Source organism: Fistularia commersonii, chromosome 29 (genome assembly GCF_037954325.1).
Source record: "Fistularia commersonii isolate RoL2024-O1a breed Wild chromosome 29, RoL_Fcom_v1.0, whole genome shotgun sequence".
In the NCBI taxonomy this organism is placed as follows: Eukaryota; Metazoa; Chordata; class Actinopteri; order Syngnathiformes; family Fistulariidae; genus Fistularia; species Fistularia commersonii.
The window spans coordinates 6,388,958-6,415,834 of NC_141312.1; the positions used below are offsets into that span (position 1 = coordinate 6,388,958).

The following is a 26,877-nucleotide window of genomic DNA, read 5'->3' on the forward strand; positions in this document are numbered from 1 at the left end:
TTCATTACAGAAAAAAGTAATTTGTCATATTAATGTCTGCGCAACACAGTTTACATGGTTAGATGCCATTTCACGGGAATATTATTGAATGATGAAGTAGCTGTGTTGAAAAAAGACATTCAAGATGGACTTTCCAATAAAAAAATAAAAATCAGCACTATTTTTATCAATCAGGAAAAGTTGTTTGTTTTTATTCCCACATTTCTTGTTTGGTGATTATTATCTTCTACCTCGATTTTCAAACACTTTCCTTGTAATATTCAGATTTTTTAAAAAAATTTGAATATTTTCAATAATCAATTTGGAGGCAATTATAAGTAAATTTCTGCAGTTTTTAAGGTAAATCCTGATTTCAGTACATACCGACACACACATTGATGTTTTCAACCGAAAATATTGCCACATTAAGCTAGTTCATGTCCATGAGTGTATCAGATGGATAAACACTGACACAGCTTTCTTCCTTATCTAGAATAACTGGAACATTTTATGTCAACTAGTGAGCATGTGGTTGATGGTCTCTAACGATAAATGGATCATTCTTTAAAAAAGCACGTAGGAAGAAAAAGATGCCCAGACCTGCAGATTTTTGTCTTTGTTCAGGTTGGAGAAAAAACTTATCAATTCAAGTTTACTCATTTCAAGATTTTTTGGTGGAGGAAAGTTAAAATGTCAGTATTGGTGTATAACCTATGAGGGTTTTTATTCTGGGAGATCAGTTAAAGTTCTATGGAGGACAACTGCCACACCAGGAAAAAAATACATCCGAGCACATTTTCTCCCCTGTATGACGAGACGGCATGCCGGCAACATGAAGCCGAGCTGAGCCTTTTTTTTCTTTTCGTAGTGGCATTTCTCTGTGTAAATAAAATAAAAATCCAGACTGCGAAATTTTAGGGTCCATTTCCAACTTTGCAGAAAGTTTCAAAGGTAAAAAAATTAAAAAATCAGGTTGTCATGGTAAAAGTTATTAGCAGATCTTTTTCGATGGTCATGGTTGTCAAAGGATTCAACTCCTTACACTTACATCACGCAAAGGAGCCAAGGTGGGGTGCTAATGGTTTTATTATTTTGATATTAAAATCAATAAACATAATCAGACTATTGTGGTTACAAGCAGAGCTGCGGCATCAACTCCTGGCTGATCCGACAGAGAAAGAATGATTTAAAAAATAAAAATAAAATAAGAAAGAGAGGCACAAAAACACAACAGAGATTCAGGGCAGGTGTCTGCAGGATGTCGAGCAGCCAGACACTAGAACTGTCAGAAGCTCTGAATCAGAATGAGTTGTTACATCACAATCATAAAAAAAAAAGAAAAAAAAAACATTTTACATTTCCACGCCTGTGCATAAAGCCACTCACTGTGCCTCTGGGAAAAAAAAAAAACAACAACAATGTAAAACAAAAAGAAAAACTTGAAACAATAGTATAAACCCAGCACGACATTTATTACACAACATAAATATAACAACTGTCAAGATATTGTATTTGAACAGGCATATATGTGAACTACAAATATAGACGTCATTGCTAAAGAGAGGATCAAGTTAGTTTCAGCAGGATACACTTTCTGCAGGTTTTGCTTCTTTATGAAACTAAAATCACCAAGAGTTCTATTATAGAGCACTTAGCAATGAATTACAGCCTTCCTACTGAGACTGGGAAGAGGAACACACACAGGACTAACTACAGAAAGATCCCATGCTGTTGATCAAGTCAAATAAGTTACCATACGTGACCAGAAGCATCAGACAATGGCATGTAGCTGTGGAGCTCAGGGTGACCCATACCTCACACATCCTCTACATGTTCGCACTGCGATGGATTTCCTATAAAAAAATCGATGTCTGTCGCCGTTTTTCTCATCCATATTAGGAAAAACAAAACTGAACCGATGCTTTTCTTTGCGTTTGAGTGTCTCCGTGCGTTTTGGCAAGTCTGGAAGGAGATGTACTGTAAGTCATTGCAGTGTTTTGACGATTGCTGTGTCCGTACGGGTACGGGGAGAGGGTTTGGATTTTATTACGGAGGGTGTTTTATTTTGACGTTTGCTTTAGTAAGGTCAGTCTTATAGAAGAGGAAATGAACGCCCCCTCCTCCTCCCACGAGGAGGGTCAGGGGTCTCTGCCCACCAGCCTTTAGTGACCCCGGATTTATAAGGAGCTTCCCTGACAAGACGACTGCCAACCAAAGCCCCTCTGAGAAGAATGGGGGAAACAAAAACAAATAAAAAAATGCACCTAGAAATGACAAAACATCTGGTGCAGCGGTGAGGTTTTCAATAACATTTCATCTTTTTCTTTGGATGGGGAGGGGGGATATTCCGACCAATCACGGAGCCGGAGGAGGCGAGCCAACTCCTAACTCCTCTGGCTCCAGGTACGAGAGACATCCGTGGCTCACACTCGGGCCGGATAGTGGATTGTGGAGCTGTGATATTATAAGAAGTGCTTTTTTTTGGGCCACGCGGCCCAGCGAGTCCCAATAAGACGATATCTAACGTGAGGCCGTTCGCTACCGAACCTTCCGGCCGCCTCGGACCTGCGATATCGCAACACTTCACAAGCACGAGGGTCATCGGTTCACAATGCGTCTCTAGCCTTCTACCTGGAGTGGAGGGGGGAAAGTGGGAAGGAGATTCTGAGGGGTTAAAAGGAAAAAGCATTACTTCGATGCGATAACCTTTTTGTTACTTTCATACAGAATGGCTTTGAATAGAAATGGAAATCATTTTTTTTTTTGGGTGGGGGCGCACAAGGCGTAAAAAGTGGGATTTTGATTTATCTACAGTTTGATTTGGTTACTTTGCATTAATTTGTTCTTTTGTATGCATCTTAATTTGTTATCTAAAGTGTCTTAGGTGTTACATTAATCTTTATGTTTCTACTTGAATATTGATTGTCCTCAATATTTAGCATAGCTTTGGAGTGCAAAGGCAGTCTTTGTGGCCTGACTGATTTATCCCTCTGCATAGTTTACGGTCAAATTTTAAGGTTTTCAATTTGTGTTTTCATAGATGAATAGTGATAAATACATTTAATAAACAAAATGTAGTATCGTGGCTTACAGCATTTTAATTCTAAAAGTATAAATGGGTTATAACCCTACGGGTGGAGCTCATTTGAGACAGCATTGTGACTTTAGACTCTTGTCGGTGAAGCTCACGCTGACGGATGAGCCCATCCACTGTGACAAAACAAGGGCAATCTGAATTAAAACTACTTCTTACAGGTTCATGAATGATACGTAGAAAACAATACATTGTCAAACAAATAAAAGGTACGAACAAGGGGATCAGAAAAGAAAAGGCCATAAATTATAATTTTGAAAACAAGATTTAAACGTGCAACATCTGAGTCGAAGCATAAATATTACACCGCAATATTAATTCAAACACAAAAGCAGGACGGCAGCCAAACAAAAGATACGACATTCATGATCTTTCTGGATCCTGATGACAAGTCTCCCTCCGTCCGACAGGAAGTGGAACAACACTTGGATCAGTCTGAATGATCCTGCTGAGGAAGACTAGTCTACATTCATCAGCAAAGCAGCAGCAGCAGCAGTAATACCTCGCTATGTCTGCACACAGCCGTGCACACAAGACTGACCGGAGTCGTCAGCAGAAGGAATAATATGGCTAATACGCCTTTGTGGCGTTAGCCATGTTAGCACCCAGCTGCTGACAGGTTAGCACCACAGTTTCCCTCCTCATTTTTTTTATTTATTTATTCATTTTATTTATTTATTTTTTTTTACTCTCTGGACCTCCAGCTCGGCACCAATGCTGACTTCAAGGAGGGTCTGGCACTTCATAATAGCAAAGTTTTGTTTTTCTCCCTACGGGTAAAAGAAAAACGGTTTCAACATTATCGAAAGCCACGGGAGTGGAAAAGCGGGGCCTTCTCTCCCTTCTGCCTGGGACACAGTGGAAGTAAGGTTTTCTCTTGTCCACGCAGACACACCCGCAAAGTTTGTAGCAGCTGCAGCGGCGGCCGATACAGAAAACACGATAACGTGGCATAGTGGGCAGAGAAAGTGTTCTGAACAGAACCGGGCTTCCCAAAACCCTGTTGATATTTTTCGGCCGATATGCCACGTGTGTCTTTCTCGAGTGAAACTTCCAGACGCGGAGCTACACACGCTAAAAAAAAAAAAAAAATTGACTTGGGGTGTCCAACTCAAAAAAATCTTCTCCTCTTTGAGTCACACTGCATTTCAGGTGTCAGTTTTGGGAAACCCAGCTCTTTTTTCGTGTATTCGGGGGGGAAAACCCCTCCAGACTGACGGAAGGTGCAGATTTGTGTTCTTGTATATTTGATTAAGGCACCTGGTTCAGCAGGCATCATATTCAAAATATTGTTCTCCTTATATGAAAAAACCAAGTGCAAGGTGAGAAGCTGTGTGGGTCTTTTTTGACCATCGCACAAAAGAAAAGTGTGTGTGGGGGGGGGGTGACAGGGGATGGAGGTCATAATATAGTATAATTGTCATGGAAACCCTAAACCAAAAAAAAAAAAGGAAAAATAAAGAAGTCTTTGTGCTCATTCAATAGCAGCAAATATGAATTTCATTCAATCGAGAGCCTAAAAAGCCATGCAACAACACTTTGATGAAGAAGACACTTTCCAACGATTGATCCGACTGACTCTCGGGACGTCACTTGAACCTCTCACTTGTACAAAGAGAGTCAGCATGCAAAAAAGAAAAAAAAACAAAACAAACAAACAAAAAAAAAAAAAAAAAACAGTATTCCTACTGTGTCACGGAGCGGATTTACATGAGGAATCATCGTGAGGTTAGTAAGCACATCGCCCGTACATACACGTTAACGACAGGTTTCAAACAGCACAGGAAAACATCTGAGAGGAAACAAAATAAAAAAAAACCCTCAAAGAAAGACTCCGAGATGGGACAACACGGCCGACGGGAGCCGGGGACAATTCCTTCTCTCTTTATTTCCACTTGTCACTCAACCAGAATTTTTGATAAAGCTTATTTCGCCGAATGTCGCTGGACTATAATATAATAATATTAATATTAATTATTAATATAATATTTTCTTCCATGTTTTCAACATTGTTTTTACTCCTCGGGTAATCTTCTTTCTTTCTTTTTATCGTCTCTCCGTCTATTTCAAATAATCAGCGGTTATTTAAGGCCATCGAAAGTGCATTTGTGATTGCCATTTAATTAAAATATTTTTTTTTTATTCTAGTTTTCAATTTTTTCCATTTTTGTGCCAACTTTGTGATTATCTTTCGGTTTGCTTTGTGACTCATCGCAATTTTTTTTTTTTTTTTTTTTTACAAATGGAATTCAAGGCTAATTTCTGGATTATATCAAATTGAATTGAACTGCAGAAAGTCCAGTGACGTGGCCGTGATCGTGGTCTCGGAAAAGAAAGGGCTTTTTTTCCGTTTTTTTGTATTTCTTCAAACGGGATAAAAAGGGGCTTTCGACCCAAGTATTCTCACTCGGGCTAAACATCTGGCTCGTCTTCGACTTTGGCTAGTGTTGTCACATCAAGGTAGCCATCGCTTTTACAAAGAAAACCTGTGTGTGTGTGTGTGTGTGTTTGTTTTTTACAACATATATCAAACAAAAGTCCCCACCGAGAGCAGGAATCATTTTGGCGCGACGGGAGACAGTGAGACTCGGTGGAAACGATTTCGGGGGAAGGAGGGAGGGTCACAGGATGATCAGCGCGTAGCTTTGAGTAGGGAAACCAGTTCTGAATCTCGGGTTTACTTCTCAGGAGAAAGTAATCAGCACCATGTGACAAACACTTGTGGATCCCATCCGGAGTCAAAATCTGTGTTGCGTGTCAGAAAAAGCCGGGGTCTACGCGAGGCCGAGGAGCTTCGCGGATTCTCGCGAAACACGCCGGTTGGCCTTCCCGGGAGTTGGTGAAGAGAGCGCCCCGTCCCGTGTTGATTGACATTTTTTAACAATTCATGACACGCACGCCTGCACGCCTGCACGCACGCACGCACGCACGCACGCACGCACAATATTTTGTACAGAGTAAAGAATGGCGACCATACTTGGAATACATAAATATACTTTCCTTTGATTGAATATGTCATTGCATGTCAAATAGAAGAAAAAAGATATTACCCTGATTTGCTGAAGAAGAGCTTTTACGGATCCACTTAGCTTTTATTGGACAAGAGTAGCACAAAGTTACACACTCTATTAGCTTCATTAAATGACTGTATAGGATTTATGTCACCAGAAATGAAAAGAATAAGGAATAGTTGTTTTTTTTTTTTTTGTGTTTTTTTTTCTTTTTTTTTTTTACTGGCGTGGATTTTCACTCATTTCCTTTGACTGTTGAAATGCCACAGAGTCTCCTGGTGTGAATGTAAAGTTGCACAGCTTGCGCCCATCATGTTAAATGTAAAAACCTGTGAGGACTCTCTTTTTTTTTTTTTTTCCTTTTTTTTTTTTTCTTTAATTTCTCCAGCCTTGTGATCGACAACAAGACACAAACACTCACACACGCACCCGCGCTCACTCACACGCACACACACCTCTCATCTGCGCCAGTCTACTGTCGGTCAACCAGCGGCCCTTTAATGAAACCACCGTCGACCCCCGTTACAGACATGGGCAAATTTACAAAATAAACAAAACAAAAAAGAAATTGCTTCAAACTTTCTCCCTCAGGTCAAAACATTTGAAGCCGTGTTTTCTCTGTCTGCTACTTCAGTCAAGGTTGTTTCGAGTTGATCAGGCTGAATGGTTTGTGGGTTGTTGGCTGAGGAAACTGACCGGTCCGTACGTTTTATTTTAGTCGGTGTGTATGTGAGAAGCTGTTTAAGAAGGCAATAAGTGTCCGGATTGAGTCTTCATTTGTAATTGGCTTGCCATACAGTACAGTGATATAGTAACTTCCCCCAAGGCGGCCAGGAACAACGTCTTCGAAACGGGCTCTTCCTGGCCACCCCAGGCTAAACCCCCTCCTCATTTAAGTCACAAGTAGAAATCAGTTTACAAATGATAACAATATAGCTCTCTGGAGAAATGTGTCTACACTGTACATCACCCTGAAGAGGAAGTCAAAGCAGAATCAGTTTTTCCATAGGAAACCTCTACTGAAGGCAAATGAAGTCGAGACGCCAAGGGGGGTCAGCATCAGGATCAACGTAGGGGCCCTGGAATCAAAACCCTCTATTTTTTTTTCTTTTTTTTTTTTTTTTTTTGTCGTTTTTTTTTTTAAGACCACAAACATTATATCCACAAGGCCCTCGACCGGGACGCAGACCTATTCTGTCACAGTAACAGGTTCATCCGGGACGACGGGCTACCCGAAGCCGAGCAACGATACGCTCCCCCCGCACCACGCCTCTTATTATCGCCTGGCTCCGGACGCATGTAGATCAAACAAATACTCATCAGGCCGTAGACCTATCCCTTGCTAGTATACAGACCTAGACAAGTCAGGTGATAGACTGGCCCTCGCAAGTAGTCGTCAAGTACACTTGCAGCATTCACACCAGGCCTTTTAGCAGCAAATGGAAGAAAAAAATGCTTCTCTTTTTTTTTTTTTTTTTTTTTTTTTTGGACAAAGTGCTTTTGTTTTTAAACATATAAGATAGAGTATTCTTTACATATATCTATAACATTGAGAAGATACATATTAACTTATAGTCTATTTTATTTACAAAAACAAATCACTACTAAGAAAATAGCTATGGACGGGAGCAAGTCATTAGGCTACAACTAGACTAAATAGTCAAATAAGAATAATGGATCATCATTCTAGTTTCAGAAAAAGCACCATTTCTCCCTTTTATAGACGGAATAAAAAAAAAAGTTATATATAAGTGTGTGTGTGTGTTTGTATGTTTGTGTTTGTGTGTAGCACTGGCTGTTATTCAAGCACATGATACGAAAAACAAACTAACAAAAGACACATCAGTAATCAAGAGTTCTCTCCAGGAAGAAGAACATCTCCACCTCAAACTAAGTCAACTCCAGCCTCCTCCGACGCTCACTGCCGTTTTTTTTGCCTGCCAACCGAGTCCGCTCCGCCTGAAATTCCTGGGGATGACAGTGTTTCCTCTGAGGAAGCCTGTAAGCATCATGCGCTGTTTGAAGGTTGACCGCACTGTGCGCTTGTGTTCCGGTGGTTGTGACTATAACATAGCTTTTTAAAGAAGAAGAAAAAAGAAAAAGAGGCCAAAAAATAAGCTGAAAGGCAGCAGTGTCAGTGTCAGTCTCGGGGGTGGGGGGGTGGGTGGGGGGGGTCAGCTTGTCTAAACTCAGTTCCACATGACTGAGGTTGACTTTTCACGCTGGAACGCAACTTTACATTGCTTGAAAACCTGGGGTCAAAACGCGGGCTGCAGACGCGCTCTGTTTCCACACGATTTTTTTATACAACGGCCTACCAAAATGTCCAGCTGAAAGGAGACGACGGTCGCCTGGACGTTTTGCGATGTCATAAATAACGGCATATATGTACAAAATTGCGTCATTTATGTCTCGATTGGCCACTGCTGTCATTGCCTTGAGATAAAGTTTACATTCTGGAATTGGCCAAAACGAGAGAGAAAAAACTTAAACGACAAAGATTTAAATGTAGTTATGAGGATAGAAGTTACATGTTAAACATGTTTTTAGCTAGCGAGACCTAAACTATGAAATCAGCGGTGCCGCATTAGACCTTTTACAACATTGTAATAGCTTAACGTGACGGTCAAGAGGCATGGAGATGATTCGTGCAAACGGCAACATGTGAAAGTTTCATCGTGTAAAGACAGCCCGACAGTGTGCTGGATTCGGGTCGCATGGCTTTGGCTCTCCGACTGCAACGCTTCTCACGCGTCTTAAGAAAAAAAAACAAAAAAAAACAACCCCGCCGTCCTTCGGAGTTTCTTTCAAATAAAACCCAGGCCTGATTTGCTAAAGAAAAATCCGAGGGGTAATCAGGCTATCGGGTTTGACAGTTTCCTCCTGTCCCTCTGTATATTTGATCAAATAATACCTCCAGACCACCGAGCTAGCAGACCACTAAAATATAAAAATATAACAAGAAGCTTTTTTGCCCCTCCCCCCTCCCCCACTGAACTCTAACTCTCTCGTTGTAAGGATAGGCATTAGAAATGTGTCATGCTTGAAATAGAATCAGTTGTCATGAAAAGTGGCATTTCACCATCGGTAGATACATAATGAATGCGTCTATATACAGTACTTAAAAACACAATAATTTGTCAAAGCACTAGACCTGGTCTACATACAGAAATGAAACGAGTGAAACAGAAATACATAACGTTTTGGTTATTGTTGGTGACATTTTAACATACAAGCAAAAATGTAACATAGCTTATCTACTAGCGCTCTTGGGTTTTTTTTTTTGTTTTTTTTTAGTCCTAGATAGCGCCAAAAGCACAATGAGCTTGTGCAGGGGAGGAATCTGTTCAGGAATGAATGCTTCCTACGCCACAAATCTACCGGGGAAGCCCATAGGTGGGGACTGATTTTTTTCTTGATTTAACAAAAAATAAAAAACAAAATAAAATGGATGAATGTTCCTTTTCTGTACAGAATTGGACCCAAGCTAATTTCACAGTTCTATGAAGTTCCCTGACCCTCCCACATTTCTTACATTCAATACGGCGTCAGGTAAGCTGTGCAAAACCTTACTTTAACTGGCTGGTTGCCATTTTTGTTGCATGTGTCTTTGGTACAAAAACAATCAAAATATAGTGTGCAAATATTTTTTTTTTTTTGTAACTCTAAAACAAAAAAATATCTGTTAACCCTCCCCTCGATCCCCAAAGACAAGAGTACCAAAAACCATAAGTAATCTATTGCAGAGCCCTCCTATATACACAGACTCTGTGGCATCACGCAACGAGAGCTTCCATTTTTTATGTACATTCAGAATATCTTTAAACGACTGAAATACACCACAACACTCGCAGGCGTCTCCCTCCACGCAAACTAACGATCTTGCTCAGTGTAAAGTAGTCTGCTCCTCGGTTGAACCTCTGGAGTTCTGACTGATCATCTCGTCTCTCTCAGTCCCTCTCTCTCTCTCTCTCACACACACACACACACGCGCACACAGACACACACACGCTCGGACTCAGAAATACACACACGCATACATACACAAGGCACAATGAATAGAACTCTGATCAAAACACTAGTATGAACACACCAAACTGTTAGCCTGGTCATCTCTACTGTACAAAAAGGGGAGCCGGTGCTGTTTTTTTCTTTTTTCGCGTATTTTTTTTTTTTTTTCAGTGACGCTTTATGTACAGTCGTCTTTAGAGGAGACGGACGGCTGTCTGTCATCACGTTCCTCTATGTCACCACCGTCGCCTTCATCACGGTCTGCTCCGTTACCGGCAAAATGCCCATTTCAACTACCCACTCCAGTTATAACCAGCACCGGGCAAAAGAAAAAAAAGAAAGAAAAAAAAGAAAAAAAAAAAAAAAAAAGAAAACGACCAAAAAAAGAAAAAACAAAAAAAGCACCGAACAACATGTGCTGTCCTCTCACCGCAGTCGACTACTTCCTGCTGCTTCGGTTCGCCTTCTCTGGATTAGCCAGTTAGCTTCTTGTCTTGGACTTGCAGCAGGATTCCTGTCGCTTGATTTTTTTTTTTTTTAAAAACATACTTAATGATTTTGATTTGTTTCGAGCATTCTAGATGCTTAACAGCAGCAGAGCTGAGCGGCAGATGGCGAGATGGCGTGGACATATTTAGGCCTTCACCGCAAAATATCTCCCGCCATCCCGTAATGCCTGAAAGCATCTGGCTTTGTCTCTCTGCAGCTCTCTCGGCGACCGAAGCCGTCACCGTCAAAGTGCTTTTACCGAGTGAGTCAATTAAACATCCTTTTTTTTTTTTTTTTGTTTGCGTCGGTTTTGAACCTCCGCTGGGAAATAACTGGAACTTCTTTGAAGCCTTTCGCTTAGTTTGCTCATGTAACACTTCTTCCTCACGTGTGTGAAAGCATTCCAGTGGTTACGCTCGTGTGACTGTCTCCGTCTCGGACCCGGACAGGCACCGCACAGGAAGCGGCGCCTCCTGCGGGACCTGTCCCGTGCAACGCTCTGCCACTCTAATACTCGCCACTGGATCTAGGATGCGCTGTTAGCTAAACACATAACCACCGCTTGCCCTGGGAGACACTTTAGCCATCACACGCTCACGACGGGCGGGGAGACAGTGACAGAGTGGCTCCGCACGCGGTGCGCGGAGACAAAAGCTAAGGTGTACGCCATACGGGTTGCATGGCTGAAACAAGCGCACATACATACACACTGGGGAGTGGTATGTGTGCTTGTGTGACTAAAAATGTGCATGTACTCTGGGTGGGAGGGGCATGCAGAGGGAGCATAGTTACAACGGGACAGCACGGTGGTAATATATAGTCCACTCCTCTCAGTGGACCGCTGTACGTCTAGATTTTGGAGGTGGGTACTCGCAGGCCGACTAGTCCGCCAGTGGGGTCGCCGCGTCCTGTGTTCTCCAAGATCTTGTTGACGAAGTCCGATGTCTGTCCCGCGACAGGAGGCGCCACTGAGCACACAAACACAGGGACAAGCGCAAAGGTTCATCAGTCGTTAAAGACTCGGGCTGTCACGGTTTTTTTTCACGACGTCGAAACGCTCACGTCACTACACATTTCGGGGGGGGGGGGGATATCCAACACACACCAAAAATACACAAACGTGTCTTTGAAAGTAGCACAATGCGGCGTAGATGCTGTTTACAGGCATCCTAATTATTTTTTTTTGCACTACCACTCTTACCCGTGCAAATTTATATTTATACATTCTCCAGGACAATTAACTTATTATCGTTTTCACTATCCATACCTGTAACACCTAAAACCATTCCCTGCACAAAGCATTCCTTTTATTTTTTATATTTTTACATTTTGTGTTATATTATATAGTCTTTCTTTATTTGTGTCTATATCGTTGATTTGAATATTCTTTCTATTAATACTCTTTGCACATTTTTCATGTATTATTAGCGCGCCACTGCGTGTATGCAAAGCTACAAGGATTTCTAAGGCTAAGTGCTAAAACTGGTTGAATGCGGAGACGCTTTTGCACGAGCGAGGGAATATTAACATTGTAAGGGGCATTGCAGATGTGAAAAAATAATGGTAAACAGGAAATAGGCAAGAATGTTCACAAAAGTGCATTACATTCCAACACAGCTTCCTCTGGATGGAAACAGTCGGCTCCGTTGCGACATCCAGCGGTGGCATTCTGATTTTAGCTTATTATTTGAGCGCTTTTGAGACTTTTCGTGCTCAGGGGTGCTTCGGTCCCGACCAAAACTGGAGGCCTCAGCGAGCAACAAGTCAGGAAAAGAGCAACAAAACAGACTTCCTTCCTCTGCTGTGCCACTCGCTCTCCGCGAGCCAGAGGTTGCTGCTCCGAGCGTTTCCTGTGCGAAAAGAGACGCTTTGACCAAATACCGTCGCCCCTTTGTCGCCACGTTTTCCTTTGCGGAGAATTAGTCACAAAGAGTGAATTAGCGATTTAGAGATTCGAGCAAGCTTGGATTCCCTTCGGTTTGAGCCGACACACACACACACAGGAGTCAGTTCGGGACCGGGACTAACGTTGAGGGAATTTTAAGTTGCTGCCAATCCAATCACCCTGCTTGGTAAGGCGACGGCGCGATCCTCACCGAGCGTCTCCTGGATGAGCTTCTCCAAGGTGTCCGTCATGTTGGTCGGGCGGGGAAATGAGTCCTCTACTCGTACCACGATCTCCTCTTTGATGGTGTTGATCACGAACAGCAGCCGATCTGCGACGGGACACGTGAACATTGTTCAATCGGCAGGAAAATACTGATCGGATGTCCGATTTAAAAAAGCTGTGCTGCGAAAGGCAGGAGCAGGATAGTAGATGTATGAATATTATTATCAATATGATTACTTTAACACATACTACTGATGTGAAGACATTATCACATCATATGAGCACAAAGTTGACGTACCGTACTCTGTGCTGAGTCCCCAGAGCTTCACCTTGTTTGCTTCGTACTGGGCCTTCTTTTTTAAACGACAAGCTCTGCAACACAGCGCGTTTGGTTTGTTAGCGGACATACACAATCGCGATCCAAAAGATCTCAGCGGGTAACAACCAGGCTGAGCATGATGGGTCGACTCCGGCATCTCCAAACGGCTTGCGTGCTTTACCTGGACGCCAGCTTGTTCTTCTCCTTGCGGGACCACGGCCGCGCCGTCAGCGGCAGCTCGCTGACGGGTGTCAGGTCGCTGATGACTTTGTTGAGTTTGCGGAGCTCGGTGCCGATCTGCAGCAGCTTCCGTGGGTTGGGGGTGAGGTCTTCCACGTCGGTGCGGCGAGATTTCTTCAGCATGTACTTCCCTTTTGGGAAAAGGGGAGGGGGGCAAGACGAGACTGCTATTTTAGACTTGTAAGCTGAGGAGTCGGGATTGAGTCGGATCAAAAGCTGATTCAACAGATGACACGAGGCTTCCACTTCGATACACTACCAATTTATCTCTCAGACAGAATAAATCATTGCGATCCCGGGGAGAGACTATAAAACATCGGCTAATGAATGACTCTTTCAATGTTCTGTAAACAACTGTGGAGCATGAAACAAATCATTTTTTAATTGAACTGAAATGAGTTGTCAGCTTTCGCTTCGCAAATCTGTCGCTAAATATGTTCATAGCAGACGATGAAGACGTGTGACGCGGATCACTCGCTTTCATTCTGACTCCTGATTTTCACTTATTACGATACCCAAAACAAACTGCACTGGGAAAAACACCAATAATCTCAGAATTGCAGTTGTAATTACCCTTGCTCATTAGTTATAATATAGCATTGTAGAGGTTTGGGACCCGGTAAAAGACACACCATCCCCTCGTCTATAACTCTAGTTGTGAGGCAAAATAGGCTGAACAAGAAGATGGGTGGATTATATGTGTGTGTGTGTGTGCTTGCATACCATGGAGAGGCCCGTTCTTCTGGTACAGGTTGCTAGGCAGCGTGTGTCTGTCCCACTCAGATGGCTTCAGCATGCGTTCCTGTTTGGAGGGGGTGAGCTGCTCGCTGTACTCCCAGAAGTAGCGGCGCTTTCCTCGCTTCCGGCTGGAAACGCCGGCCGTCAGCCCTTTGATGTCGTCCATCAGCTCCACGTCGCAGCCTGGTGCGGGGCGGAAGGGGAGGAAAAAATGCGAGGCGGTTATTTGAAAATACCGATACTACTGGCTCCGCGGAGTCGGGAGGCTCCGGGGGTTTCGTACCCGGCTCTGAGAAGGCGTCGCTCATGTCATCGTCCTTGTCGGCCTCGTAGTCTTCGTCCTCCTCCTCCTCTTCTTCTTCCTCGTTCTCGGACAGCTCATGCTCGCTACCGAAACCCTCATCGTGGTCCTCGTCGTCGAGCTCCAACCCGTCTCCTTCTTCCTCCTCCTCCGCGTCCTCCTCTTCCTCTTCCTCCTCCTCTTCCTCCTCCTCCAGCTGGGAGTGGGTTCGGCTGGCCAGTTTGTTGCGGGTCAGGAAAAGAGAGTAGTTGTGTTCCTCCTCCTTGCTCTTCTCCGTTCCCTCGATGACCAGGACGCCTCCGCCGCCGCCGCCGTTGCCACCGCTCGCCCCCGCCACACCTTCCACGCTGCTCGCCGGCCCCGAGTTGCAGCCCTCGAGGTCTTGGCTGGCCTCCACCAGCTGAGGCACTGCAGCACACCAGGTTACTGGCATGTCCCTCCTCCCGGGGCCCTCCGCCTTCCTCTCAAAGCTGCCGGAGCCGCTCACTGCGCCGCACGGAAGTCCCACCAGGGCGGCGCCGGCTGAGGTGGATGCCTTCTCGTCTTGGGCGTGGGAGAGAGGCAGGGGGGGATCGGGCCTTTCAAAATCGCCCTGGGGAGGCGCGTCGGGCTGGGCTCTCTGCGCGGCACTCACGCGGACTTTCGCCTTCCGCACAAAGTCAGAGCTGATGGAGGACGAAGCTGCCATTTTGGTTCCGCGGCCCTGGTTCTTGCTCTGGGAGAGTGTCGGCTCCGGGTTGAACGCCAAGTGGTTCTGCGTCTTGGCCATGGTTTCGGTGCTGGAGGGGACGGGCCTGGTGGCTTTCTGGGAGCCTTCTGGAAAGTCTGGGAGGAGGTTACGCGCGGGGCGGGAGGTGGAGGTGGAGCTCGGGGAGGGCCGTGCAATACCGGCGCCCAAGCCTTGGCCTGGGATGAGGGGTCTCTTGCTGTGACAGGGGAGCTGGGGCAGCGGCGCCGGAGGGGCGGCCAGGGTTAAGTCGGCGGGGGGGCACAACGCCTCACACACCGGCTGCGAATCCTCGCTGTTGAGCTGCGCCAGCGTCGGGGTTCGGCCGATCACTTCCTCGTCCTGGTAGGGACTCGAGAAGTCGTCCAGTCCGAGGAAGTCCACCTCTTTGGTGCCCCAGATGTCGCAGCTGGCCAGCCGTGTGTATCTGTCCGGCAGAGACACGCAGGAAATATCACAGACAGTTCTGTTTAGAGAGAAAACATGCGATCAAGGCCTGTGGGAAAAGTACTTTTAGACACTGGTCATTACTCATGAATTAGTAACATTATAACATTGCAAAGTTCTTATAACATGATATGTATTATTCACAATTTCACTATTATCAGTGTTAAGATACATACGATTCGTCTTTTTTAATATGTGCTTGAATGCACGAGTATTTTCTTAGCAAGCAGTTTGAAACTGCTGATTGATGGTATTTTGTCTCTTTATTTGACTTCTCGGAGACCCGCCAAGTTTTAAACTTTACCAGGAATACCCCGAACGTTGTGGGGACAGAGATCATACTGCAAACGTCAGCGACTGCCGCACTATGAACACACGGGGGCGCATAGAATTGGTCGCGTGATAATTTATCATTTTAGATCAGACCCGGGCATTTTGCGGCCGGCGGGGCACATCCGGACCGTCTTGCTTTTTGATCCAGCCCGCCAAACGATTTTCTTTGAATATTTTCAATCCATATCGAATTTACAAACTCCTTATTTTTTCTTTTTGTTTAATTTAGAAAGGATGATTCCATACAAAGTAATATTGGTACATTTAGAATAATTACTGATTTTAAAGTTAATATAAAATGCCCAAAAATGTAAATATTGAAATTGCAATTTCCATTTGGTTCAATTTACATGACACCTTGTTGGCTCGTGCATAAAAATTAAATAATAAATGTGGCCCACTAGCCCAAAAAGTTGCCCACCCCTGCTTTAGATTGTATCATATTAAAATGTTAGAGAAAACAATTAGATCTCGTTGATATTTTAGTTGATAAGAATGTGTCTCAAGGTCTTTTCCATTTTGTAGACTCCTGAAGTGAAACAACTGTAACAGGTGAGGCTTTGTAATATCAACAAATAATGTGTAGCTGCCAAAGTAATTGATATAAAAGTGTATCGCGGTTAAACCCGAACCAGTAAAGCTTGTCAAAGTGGTCGTAAGAGGTAAAAGAACAGCTCACTTAATAGCCAAATGATGCAGTGTCTCTTGTGATTTCAAGATGCAAGTGCAACCAGGCTTGGAGGCTGTTTGCTGAGACTGAGCAGCCCTCTAAGGCTTCACGTGAGCTGCAGGGCACAACCAAGCAAGCATCACCGCCTGATGCTGTCTCCTTCACCGGGCCCTTAAAAATCATTTAATTGTCATGAGTTTAAAAAAAAAAAATGAAAACATCAGCCGTCACGTCTGCGTCAGAGATGAACTGCCTCGGTGACGACTGGCCGCGCATGGAAAACCTGACTGTAATAAAACCTCGGAGCACCTGTCCTGTCTCGTAAAGTCAGTTATACTGAAGCCCACGTGATGTGGAACCACAGGGAGCACAGCCTCCTCCTTCTCCTTTTCTTCCTCTTCCTCCTCCTCCTCTGCTCCAGAGCCCACTTTATTGACTTAAGCTACGCGATAAAGCCGCTGCTCAGGCAATTAGTCACAAAAATCGATCCGTCCCCACCGACAGAAAATTAATTGGCTTTAACTAAAAGGTGTATTAATCATTAACGGATGCTGTGAGGAGTGAAGCCGCTTGATGCTCGTATGGGTTTTATCTCGAGTAACCGCCTCGGGCAAAAAGCGAAGCCCATTTCTTGACATTTTTCACAGACTGAGATTACGTTCCAGAATTTTTCTTCTTTTTTTAAAAAAAAAAACAAAAAAAAAAAAAACACTTGACGATGTTGGAATCTTAGAAAAGCATCGGTGTGTAGAATGTCTCTCTGATTGTGTTATCTTTGTGTTAACCTGTGTTTTCGAAAGAGCCTGCATTTGAGACCAGACTTTTTCATCCAACAGACACACACAGTCACAGCGCACCTGGTAGGTATATTGATCTAAGAATAGGCCGCGCAGCTCATAAATAAACCATCCAGTACCTGGTGAGGTCTTCCCAGTAAGAGTCCCACTGTTCGAAAGCTGAGCTGCTGCAGACCGTCTCGGACTCGCCCAGTCCCATGAGCTGGTCCACGCAGCCCTCGGCCTCCTTGCCTCCATCCCCGACTCCCGCCACGCTGTCTCTGTAGGGGCTCTGCCGATGGGTGATATCTCTGTCCTGGTGGGAGTCACGGTGTGTGAGACGGTTCACTTCTTGAGATTAACAATGCATGTGGCTTCTGATGTTCCACAGGGCAAACATGGGGGGCACCAGCGATTTATTAATTTCACCGGTTAAAAGATGGAACGGTAATTTTGAAGATAAAAACAGGAAACAATCTGAATGAGAAGCTTTTCAGTTTTTTGCAAAAATTAAAGATACATGGATGCCACAGTGAAGGTCCCCTGGTTTGACCTTTTTTTGCAAAGTCTGCATGTTCTTCCCTGTGTCTGTGTGGGTTTCCTCCCAAAATCCAAAAAACATGTAGAAGATATTTTGGAGACCCCGAATCTGTCAATAACTGAGTGAATGGTTGTATCTGTATGAGGCCCTGTGGCCGCTTAATGACAGCTGGGATACAAAGAATGAATGAATGAATGTAGAATACAGAATACCGTAATTTCCGGATTATTGAGCGCACCTCAATATAAGCCGCACCGGCTACCCGGTTGCTATCTCAGGCTTCCTCCTGCGCACTAAAACCGTCAAAGTCGTCTTTTCGGTATCGGAGTTGAACGGCCACAGAATTTCCCGGTCATTTCATCAGTCCGATGTGACGAGGATAAATGTTTTAGCGGCTTGAAGCTCCTTAGCTCCCCCCAAAGGTCCATATATTAGCCGCATCGTTGTTTACGTGAAAAAAGTTGCGGCTTATCGTCCGGAAACTACGGTATATTGTTGTTGTCCAGCCACAGGTGGGGAACGGATGAAAAGGCATAAACAGATCTGCCATTGCGAATAGTCAATTAGGACAATTTGTACTAGACTTTCATTTTTTTAAGGTGTTACTTTATGGTTAGAACTGACAGCAAATGCAGAAGGAGAGGTTGGGGGGGCGGCTGCAGCTGACGGTGTGGGCGGGAACAGGTGAACGGCATCGCATCACCTGGCCGGTGTCAATCTGCTGCCTCAGACAGCAAGCAAGCAGCCGAGCGGGTTGCCTGAGAAGGTTTTGCTGACGTGAAAATAAAATCCCCTCTGACAGCAGGGGGAAAGCTAAGAGCTCAGGCCCAGAGAAGCAGAATACTCCCCTGCCGTTTACCAATGGGAATGAGTTTAAAAAAAAAAAAAAAAAAAAAATAGTCTTACTCTAAAAATGTTAGATATCATTTTGTGAGAATTGGAACGTTTCAACACAAACAAGGACAGCAAGGCTGTGTGTGCACGTCTATGAGCTGCTCAGCCCTGCTGTGAAATTAACCTCCACGCTACAGGGATGGAGTTAGGGCCTAATGAATACACTGAGGGCTTAACAGAAAGGCATGACGGCCGTGCACGTTCTGGTCTGCCTGCGCAACCGGCTGTCTGTGAAACGTTTTCATTTTTCTGTTTGCAACACACGGCACGTGGTTAAGAGGGTTTAAATTGCACTAGAATTTCCTGTTTTGTGGTTCGACACAGATAAACAGGAAGCAGTCGTTGACAGCCATCGGTTCTCAAATCAGATTCCGACTGACAAAATCGATATTATAGAACCCCAAGATTTCATCTGTGTAGTTCCATTTTTTTCTTTTATTTCCCACACCTAATCGATTATATTACCTAATTATCTGGTTCTGACCTTTAAATGTAGATCCTTCACTTGAAAGCTAGTCAGTAGCAGGCAGCGTGAGCAGCTGTGACTGATTTGAAAGAAAAGCCAGCCTCAAAGAGTGGTTAGCGAGGCCACGGTTTCTGTGCGCGCGTGTGTGTGTGTGTGTGTGTGTGTGTGTGTGTGTGTGTGCCTGCACACTTACCAGTTCATACATGAAATCTGGGTCAGAGCTGTTGGCGAGCAGCTCGGTGCTGGTCAGGGCCTGGTCAGCAAAGGAGTAGTTCTGAAAGTCGTCCCCAAAGGGAGGCTCCATCCCACTGACGCTGGGCTGCAAAAAGTCACATGCACGAACGAACACACACACACACGCACGCACACGCACACACACACACACACACACACACACACAGCGAAGTAAGTAAACATTAATGGACATCACATTATATCCAACAACCAGGGTTGACCTTTTTGTAGTCTTGCTTTTTTCAAAATTGCACCTAATAAAGCACACATTTGTTTAAGAACTCCACTTCCTTTTTTCCTTTCCTCTTTTCACAGGTCGGTCCTTCTGGGACTTTCCCGTGTTCTGGGCGGGGAAGGGGGTCGGGGGAACCACGATTTATTCGACCTGAGATCATGAAACCTTTTCAGTGCTGTGGCGTCGATCTTCTGGTTAAATTTGTGGCGAGCGTTTTTGATGTTGACAGAGTACAGCGAAGATTTTGCTGCGGGTCACATGGGTTTACCAGAAAAAATATTTACTTAAAAAAAAAAAAGGAAAGGCTAGAACAAATCTGAATATTATGTCAGCAAAACAGGAGTCAGGAAGTTAACACAGTATTTTCCTGTATGATCATAATTATACAACAAATCATTGAGTAATTGACTTTTGTGTCCCTGCAGGGTCTAATAAGGTTGATAATAAGATCAGTGCAGAGCTGAGTGGAAAACAAGAGCACCATCGATTGAGAGGGAAACCCTCTTTAGGGGCCAACATCATCTTGTCCTGCGACTGTCTGTGTAATAGGTCCATTTATTTTAGTGCCACAAAGAAAAAGAAAAATACTCGAAGAAAAAAAAAGTCGAAAGATTTCTTCTTTCCCAAAAATAGATTCAGGAGTTCACCGGTTAACCTTTAACCGACGTCTGTCCCGGTGGCCGGTTGCTGGGTCGGGATCTTCAGACCCGACGGTGAACCGGACGTTAGTCGCAAACCTCCATCTCAGATGTTGCCCGTTGCCAAGCACCTCCTTTGCCCGCTCAGTTCACTGACTTTGTAGATTTTTTTGAGTAGCGCATTTTCTTATTAATGCCAAGCCTGGAGAAACTATCATAAAGATAGTTTAATAGCCACGTCAAAGTCTTTAGTCTTGGTGAAAACTGCTTTATTTTTTATTTTTTTTACAGCTTCAGGCTGACTCCTTTATCCGTATTATCTAGGCCCTTGAGGAAAAAAAAAAACTGACGGATTTTTGTGAGTATTTGAAAGAGCAGCCAATTGCAAAGGGAGACAAGGCGCCGCTCTTACCTGAGGCATTGCCAGGCACAGCTTCGAGCTCCAGTGGGGGGAACCTCTGGGCCTCCTGTTCAGTCCCAGCGGTCTGAGCTCGTTCGAACGGCACGGTAAGTCACTGCTGAGGGAGGCAGATGCAGATTGGGGGCTGCGGCGCTGAAGGGGGGTTGGGGGGGGAAGTGGGGACGGGTGGGGTGGGGGTGGGGGGGGTCAGCGAGTGGGCTCAACCTGGTCTGCTCTGTCGTGATCCGAGGTGGGTCTCTGTCAGCTTCAGGTCTGTGGTTGGAGAGGAGAAGGAGACGGACGATTAGGATCGGGAAAAGAAACAGGGTGTCAGCAGTTCGGAGGGGTTTCTGACAATCACACTCAAAAGAGAGGGAGATACGGCATCTTGATAAGCCTGAAGCAAAAAGCAACAAAGTCATGGAGCCGTATTGTACGAAATGAGTGTGAGCAGGGGAGACTGTCTGTAACACTCTGCAGGGTCTTTGGAATACTCCGTTTATGGGTCATGCGCAGATCAATGAATGAGTGCATCCAAAATACATGTTGAAATGAAGAACTTTGCGGTGCAAAGTGATCCGTAGACCGCCGACTCTCCAGTTCAGGAGAGCCGCGACCGCCGGATGCCTGTGACTTCCCGTGGCAGTGACACACTGAGAAGCGCCGTCCCGTCCCGATTCAACCGCCTCTCCCGGACCTCGCCACCGCTCGGAAAAACTCGCATGTCATCTTGCCCCTCCAGTTGCGGTCGTGATCTCTTTACTTCGGTGAGACGCTTCCAGCTATCGGGTTACATGTCAGACTGTTTATTTATTTATTTATTTGTTTGTTTGACCATTCTCTTGCGCACGGCGGTGTGCGCAGTAGATGGCATTCATCGAACGGACGCTTTTTTTTTCCTGGTTCCCGGCTTTCTCAGGACCTTTGGTACCACTAGTTACACAACCGAATAACATAAACATCTGATTCCATTCTAGTTCTGAGAGCGGATCATCGTTGTATGAGCTCTCAGAGTTCTTCTTCTGCAATTTCATGAATGAAGTTTTACTGTCAGTGCCAGACCCCCAACCTTGGTATTTTATGTGGGTAACTGACAGCAATTTTGCAAATGTCAGGGCGAGCCTAGAACGGGCTTATCACGTTTAAGGAAAACTGTTTCCATCGTGATAAAAAGTGTTTGGTTAATCTCGCGCTGCAGACCTGCCAAGGTCTAGCTCACGAAAATGGTCAGAGAAGCTTCAGTTAAATTCAAAGTGATTTCACGGGGCCCGATAACACCGCGCTGTATTGCAGGTCACACGCGTTTCCCTCGAATCTGAAAACGGGGAGGGTATTTGAAATTCTGGGTCACTTACGGTCTTCCGATCAGAACTTGTCCCTACCCCTTTTCTGCATTTACGGGTCCTCCTCAAGGACAACAACAAGCAGGCCTTTGTTTGCCGCATAAATAGCTTCTGTATCTTAAGAAGCATAGCTCTAGTGCTTCTAAAAATGCTTCCTTGTTGCTTCTTGTCCTGTTTGCCTCCACATCGCCTTCTGCCTCTCCAGCGCTGGACGGCCTATAATGTCAACACCGAGCTCGTCCAAAACATTACATTCCTAGCAACTGTTTGTTGTGGACGCCATCTTGTCCCATGTCCTTTTATTTACCTCCCTGATGGCTCAGAGGACGTCTGTGTCAAGGATATTTCTCTCACATGAATATGCCCACAGGGAGTTAAGAAATGTCAGACCATTCCGAGCTTTGTGGATCTCTGATGGCCAGCATCAGAGATCCCTAAAACGTAGAAATGAGTCCTACTTCTAGTATTCAAGTGTGTTCAAGCTCACCGATCAAAAAAGGACAACACGGGAATTGTTGATACACAGTTTCACGGTGGCAGTGTCGGGTAATGCGTTTGTCTGTGAGCATCTAAATGATTTACACAATGGTTGTCATTGTCCTTTTGTCCAGTCGCTAACAAAACCAAGTCCATTAGCCTTTGACACACATCAGCTCTGTCAGGTGTGTGTGTGTGTGTGTGTGTGTGTGTGTGTGTGTATATCGTCTTTTCCATGAGAACCCATTTCACAGATCTCCCCTGCATCACACGCAACATCTTCACATGGTAACGACTGGTTCCCGAAGTGGCCTTTGCAACACTTTCACTTTCCTGTGGGTCTCAATGCCCGTAAGACGCTGTCTAATGCGCCGTCCCTCGGCTGCCTTTGCAAAGCAAATAAATGAAAATCCACATGGAGACATGACCCCTGCTGCGAACAGCTGACACACTCGCAAAACCGAAAACCAACCCGACTCGCCTGGGATTGGCGAACGATGTCCTTTCCTCTGAGTGGCTGCAGAGTCACTCGCTTAAACTTTTCACCTCTGAAATCAGCCTGTCTGCCAATACAATCGATGCGGGGACAGGAAGTTGCATAAACCACAAATATGCGAATCGGCAACTGTGCAGGCGATGCCGGCAAACTCCGACCCATGCGTGGGTTTTGGCGTTTGACTGCAAAGCACTTTTGATGCGCAAAAAGTCTGGATATCAAGCAGGTAAGACATCCAAAATTTGAATTGCGTGCTTCTTTCCCGAGCAGCTGGGTCCTCTCACACTTGCATGTGCGGTAACAGCCTGAACACAAGAATCACAGCGGCAGTGCTGGGGAAGGCATGGGGAAGCACACCGCGACGCTCCTCACCCATCTAGGCGAAGCTGCCAAAACATTTCACAGGAGCAGAATCTTATATAATCCAACTTGGTGCTGTGTAGCTGAAACAGGTTATGATGTACAGCTGGATATTTATGACTAAGCCTGGCAACCTATAAAAGGCCTGGGTGGCTCAGAGGAGCAATAAAAAAAACAAAAAACTTTCTTTTAGCCCTCATACAATTTATAAGGGTTTAGGGTCAAAATGGTTTGAAAACACTGGCCTAGGATTACTGAGTGACTGAGAAGGTCGAGAATGCCCTATTTCTGCTCCTTTTGAAGTTGTTAAAGGCAATCTATGTTTCTATCGAATTGTAAGACAGATAATCCCACCATAGCTTTCAGCAATGCTCATGAAAGATGTGCAAAGGAAACTCATGAGGGCAGGAGTTGCACAACAGCACAAATTTTTTGCAGCATCATGATTACACTTCAGAAATGCACGGGAGGGGGGCAGGGGAGGACGGTTTTACACGAGCCTGAAACAATGGTAAGCCTGCTGCCCTCACTCACAGTCATCTGATTTGAGTTCTGATTGAACCATTATATCGTTCCGCGGCCGCTTCGGTCATGGCCACAACACAAACACATCAACCCTCCCGTGGGACAACTAACAAACCGTGCTTGTACTCATCAGGGCTCTCATCGACAGCTAAGTTTGACACTCTGGTTTCAGCAGACCCAAAATGTAAATGAGCCGTTTCCTGTGCGGATGTCAGATTCACACATGCGGCTGACTGCAATGATAATCTCAAAATGGACTCCACGGAGGGCCGCTTTGTTTTTTTTCTGTGTTTGAAAACATCGGGTAAGTGATGGAAGACAGCGAAATACGCTTTGAGATGGATGATTTCACGTTAAAAATAAAAAAAAGTCTCTGTGCTTGCAGCGGAGAACCAGCAAATGTCAAGAGCGGATTCTATAAACCGTATCATCAAAAAGCCTGTCATATTCTGCACAGAACATTACTCATATGATACTAATTTGTTGGTTTGCTGATATGAATGATAAGGATCATTTAATGGATACATCAAATTGTTGTGCAGGAGACAAACAGATATCACTAGGGTGGTATTGTATAAAAGAATATCAAGCATATCTTAACAGCTGTTAGCTACACAGAACAGCCTTCTAAGAATAATTTCACAATACAAAACAAGGAGCACATTCCACTGTTTACATCCTTGCCCAAAAATCCAATAACTGTTTTGCTTTCTTGCGTTGCTGTCATTATGCTTCAAAAAGTCCAAAAATTGTCAATCATAAATGTTGGAGAATTTGACTGAGAAAAAAAAAAAGAAAAGGGTAAGATCAAGACATTGGTGCTCCATGACACATGGCTACAAGTGATAATGACTTTCTCACAACATAAGAAACTTTATCTTGGAAAAGTATGAAAATCCTCATCTTCAGCATCACATTTCAATCCAGCCCCGGTGCTTAGAGTTTTGACTCAAGCGGGGGTTTGTGTTGTGGCTGCGCAGCTCCGACTCATAATTCCACTATCATGCAAACAGCCCACATTCTCTGCCTCAAAACACTGGATGTGATCCAAGTAGGCCAATCACCAGGACCTGATTTGGAATGAGTTGTCTACTGATAACCAGCCGGGCCCTAATCCCAACAGAGAACCAAAAAAGAACATGTGTGAGAATCTCTTCGATCATGTAACGCCATTAGTCCGGACTGTGCGGAGAGTATTGATATTAACTAGACGCACATTTTTGTGCTCATCTCTGGGCTTTTAATATTTAATTCATCGAGTCATTCATTATTAGGCGCAACAAACAGAGGGCAGGTCACGGTTGAAAGATTAGTCAACCGAGTTGCCAAAAGTCACAAAAAATCCCCCCTCATTTCCAATAACCAAGAGTCGTGACAGCAGAAACTACACTTTACAAATCATATTTATAATTGCTATGTTATAGTAACATTCAACATGTGTATTGTGGTTCGCTGACTGCAACAACATTAATACAGGCGATGATTGTCTCTGATAATGTTGAGCTGTTGAGAAACAGATGTTCTGTTTAAACACCGTGGCTTTGGAGATTCCTAGTAATTTAGTCAGACACCAAATTAACATTTCAAGTTTTAATACTGTGAATGAAACTTGGAGAAGCATTTAATAAAGCTTTTCAGTTGAATGGGAGTGCTCTGTGAATATCCAAAAGAGGCTCCTGGTGATTATATAATTTAGGTAAGATTCATCCGAGGCTTGAGAGATAAACGAAAGCACAACTTCCTCAATGGAAAATGTTCATTTCTGAGTTCTAGCTGGAGCATTTCTCCTGAGAGTTTATAATCTGAGCGAGCTATGTAGAAAACTTAAGCTACAAGGTAACGCAATTTGGGGAGACGCGGAGAGGAGTTAAATTATAAAAACCGAGAGGGAGGAATTCTACCAGAACCCAAGCAGTCATTTTGCGTTTATAGGGATGTTCAAAGAAAAGCAAGAGCATCCCTTCAAGAAAAAATGAAGGGCATTGTTCTAAAAAGATAAAAATCCAGCTATATTTAAGTCACAGGCAAATTACAACATAGGGCCTTACATTGTTTCGATGAAATGAAACTCAAACCAACACGACAGCAGCATAAGAAACAGATAACAAGAGAGCAAAGGTGAGATGTATTAACAAGTTAAAGATATTTGATAGCTGTTTTCTTTTATTCCTTTTGTCTGGTAAGTGCAGAATCAACCTCCTGATTGCGGTTAATAAACTGAAATGAACACACACTCAGGATATTACACAGAGTAATAACATATTATATTCTAATCCATTTTCCAGCCATAATGTTGGGTTCTGAGACACGTATTGCTCCCTTTCTTGGGTTCCTTGTATAAAGCGGTCTTTCACATCAAAATGTGCTCCTGTAACACAAGGACTTAGCTTTAAAATAATTTGATAGTAAAAAAGGTTACTTTTAGAGGCAAAAAAGATAACAAAACACTTAAAAACACTAGAGCACAGGGACTCTGAATACTGCTAACAAAAGAAGTGGGGTGCAGAAAGGCAAATCCGAGAGCAGAGCAAAAACATTGCTTACAAGAGAGAGGAAAGAAAAAGGATGGAGACGATGTGAAATGCTACGTTCCACTCCGAAAAAGCACTAAACGCCTCATTCTTAGGCGTCAAAAAAGTGATAAATTTTGCACCAAACATGTGTTGCCATTCAAATTACAAAATAATCATTTGGGAGGCTTATACATTCATAAATGTCATTATCTTCTTGAGACAGTGCATTCATCACGGACCCTCAGCAAAGCAAAACAAAACCTCAACCTAACCTGTTTGTGCCAACACCCACGTAATCCTCCTTTCCTATTGGCTGAAGGGAGACGACGCCCCACCTCCAGAACAATCCGAGTGGTCGGCGAGAACGTCAATCAGCGCAGCTGCTTCATAATAAATAGCCCGTTTCACTGTAGGTTGAGGCAGAAGATAAACAAGTTGGAGGCCTACATGCCCGTGGCCTAGATAGCCAGGTTATATTCGAATAAAATTATTTACTCGCCGCAATTCTGC

The 26,877-nt window shown here is 44.2% G+C and overlaps 1 protein-coding gene across 2 annotated transcripts in view; it reads right to left on the reverse strand.

Annotated features, from left to right (window-relative positions):
- Positions 1 to 1,047: 1,047 nt before the first annotated feature.
- crebrf (creb3 regulatory factor) overlaps positions 1,048 to 26,877 on the reverse strand; it is a 31,853-nt gene continuing 6,023 nt past the window's right edge. The window contains exons 3-12 of one of the 2 annotated variants that reach the window (XM_086177101.1): positions 20,879 to 20,926; positions 20,666 to 20,768; positions 19,340 to 19,465; positions 17,386 to 17,561; positions 14,275 to 15,446; positions 13,977 to 14,174; positions 13,195 to 13,384; positions 12,993 to 13,066; positions 12,681 to 12,800; positions 1,048 to 11,552 (exon numbers count right to left, since the gene is read on the reverse strand). In XM_086177101.1, the coding sequence (XP_086033227.1) occupies positions 11,434 to 11,552; positions 12,681 to 12,800; positions 12,993 to 13,066; positions 13,195 to 13,384; positions 13,977 to 14,174; positions 14,275 to 15,446; positions 17,386 to 17,561; positions 19,340 to 19,465; positions 20,666 to 20,674 (2,184 nt within the window). In that variant the 5' untranslated portion in view covers positions 20,675 to 20,768; positions 20,879 to 20,926 and the 3' untranslated portion in view covers positions 1,048 to 11,433. Of the gene's footprint in view, positions 11,553 to 12,680; positions 12,801 to 12,992; positions 13,067 to 13,194; positions 13,385 to 13,976; positions 14,175 to 14,274; positions 15,447 to 17,385; positions 17,562 to 19,339; positions 19,466 to 20,665; positions 20,772 to 20,878; positions 20,927 to 26,877 lie in introns of both variants that reach the window. The other variant, XM_086177100.1, reaches the window with a different exon arrangement.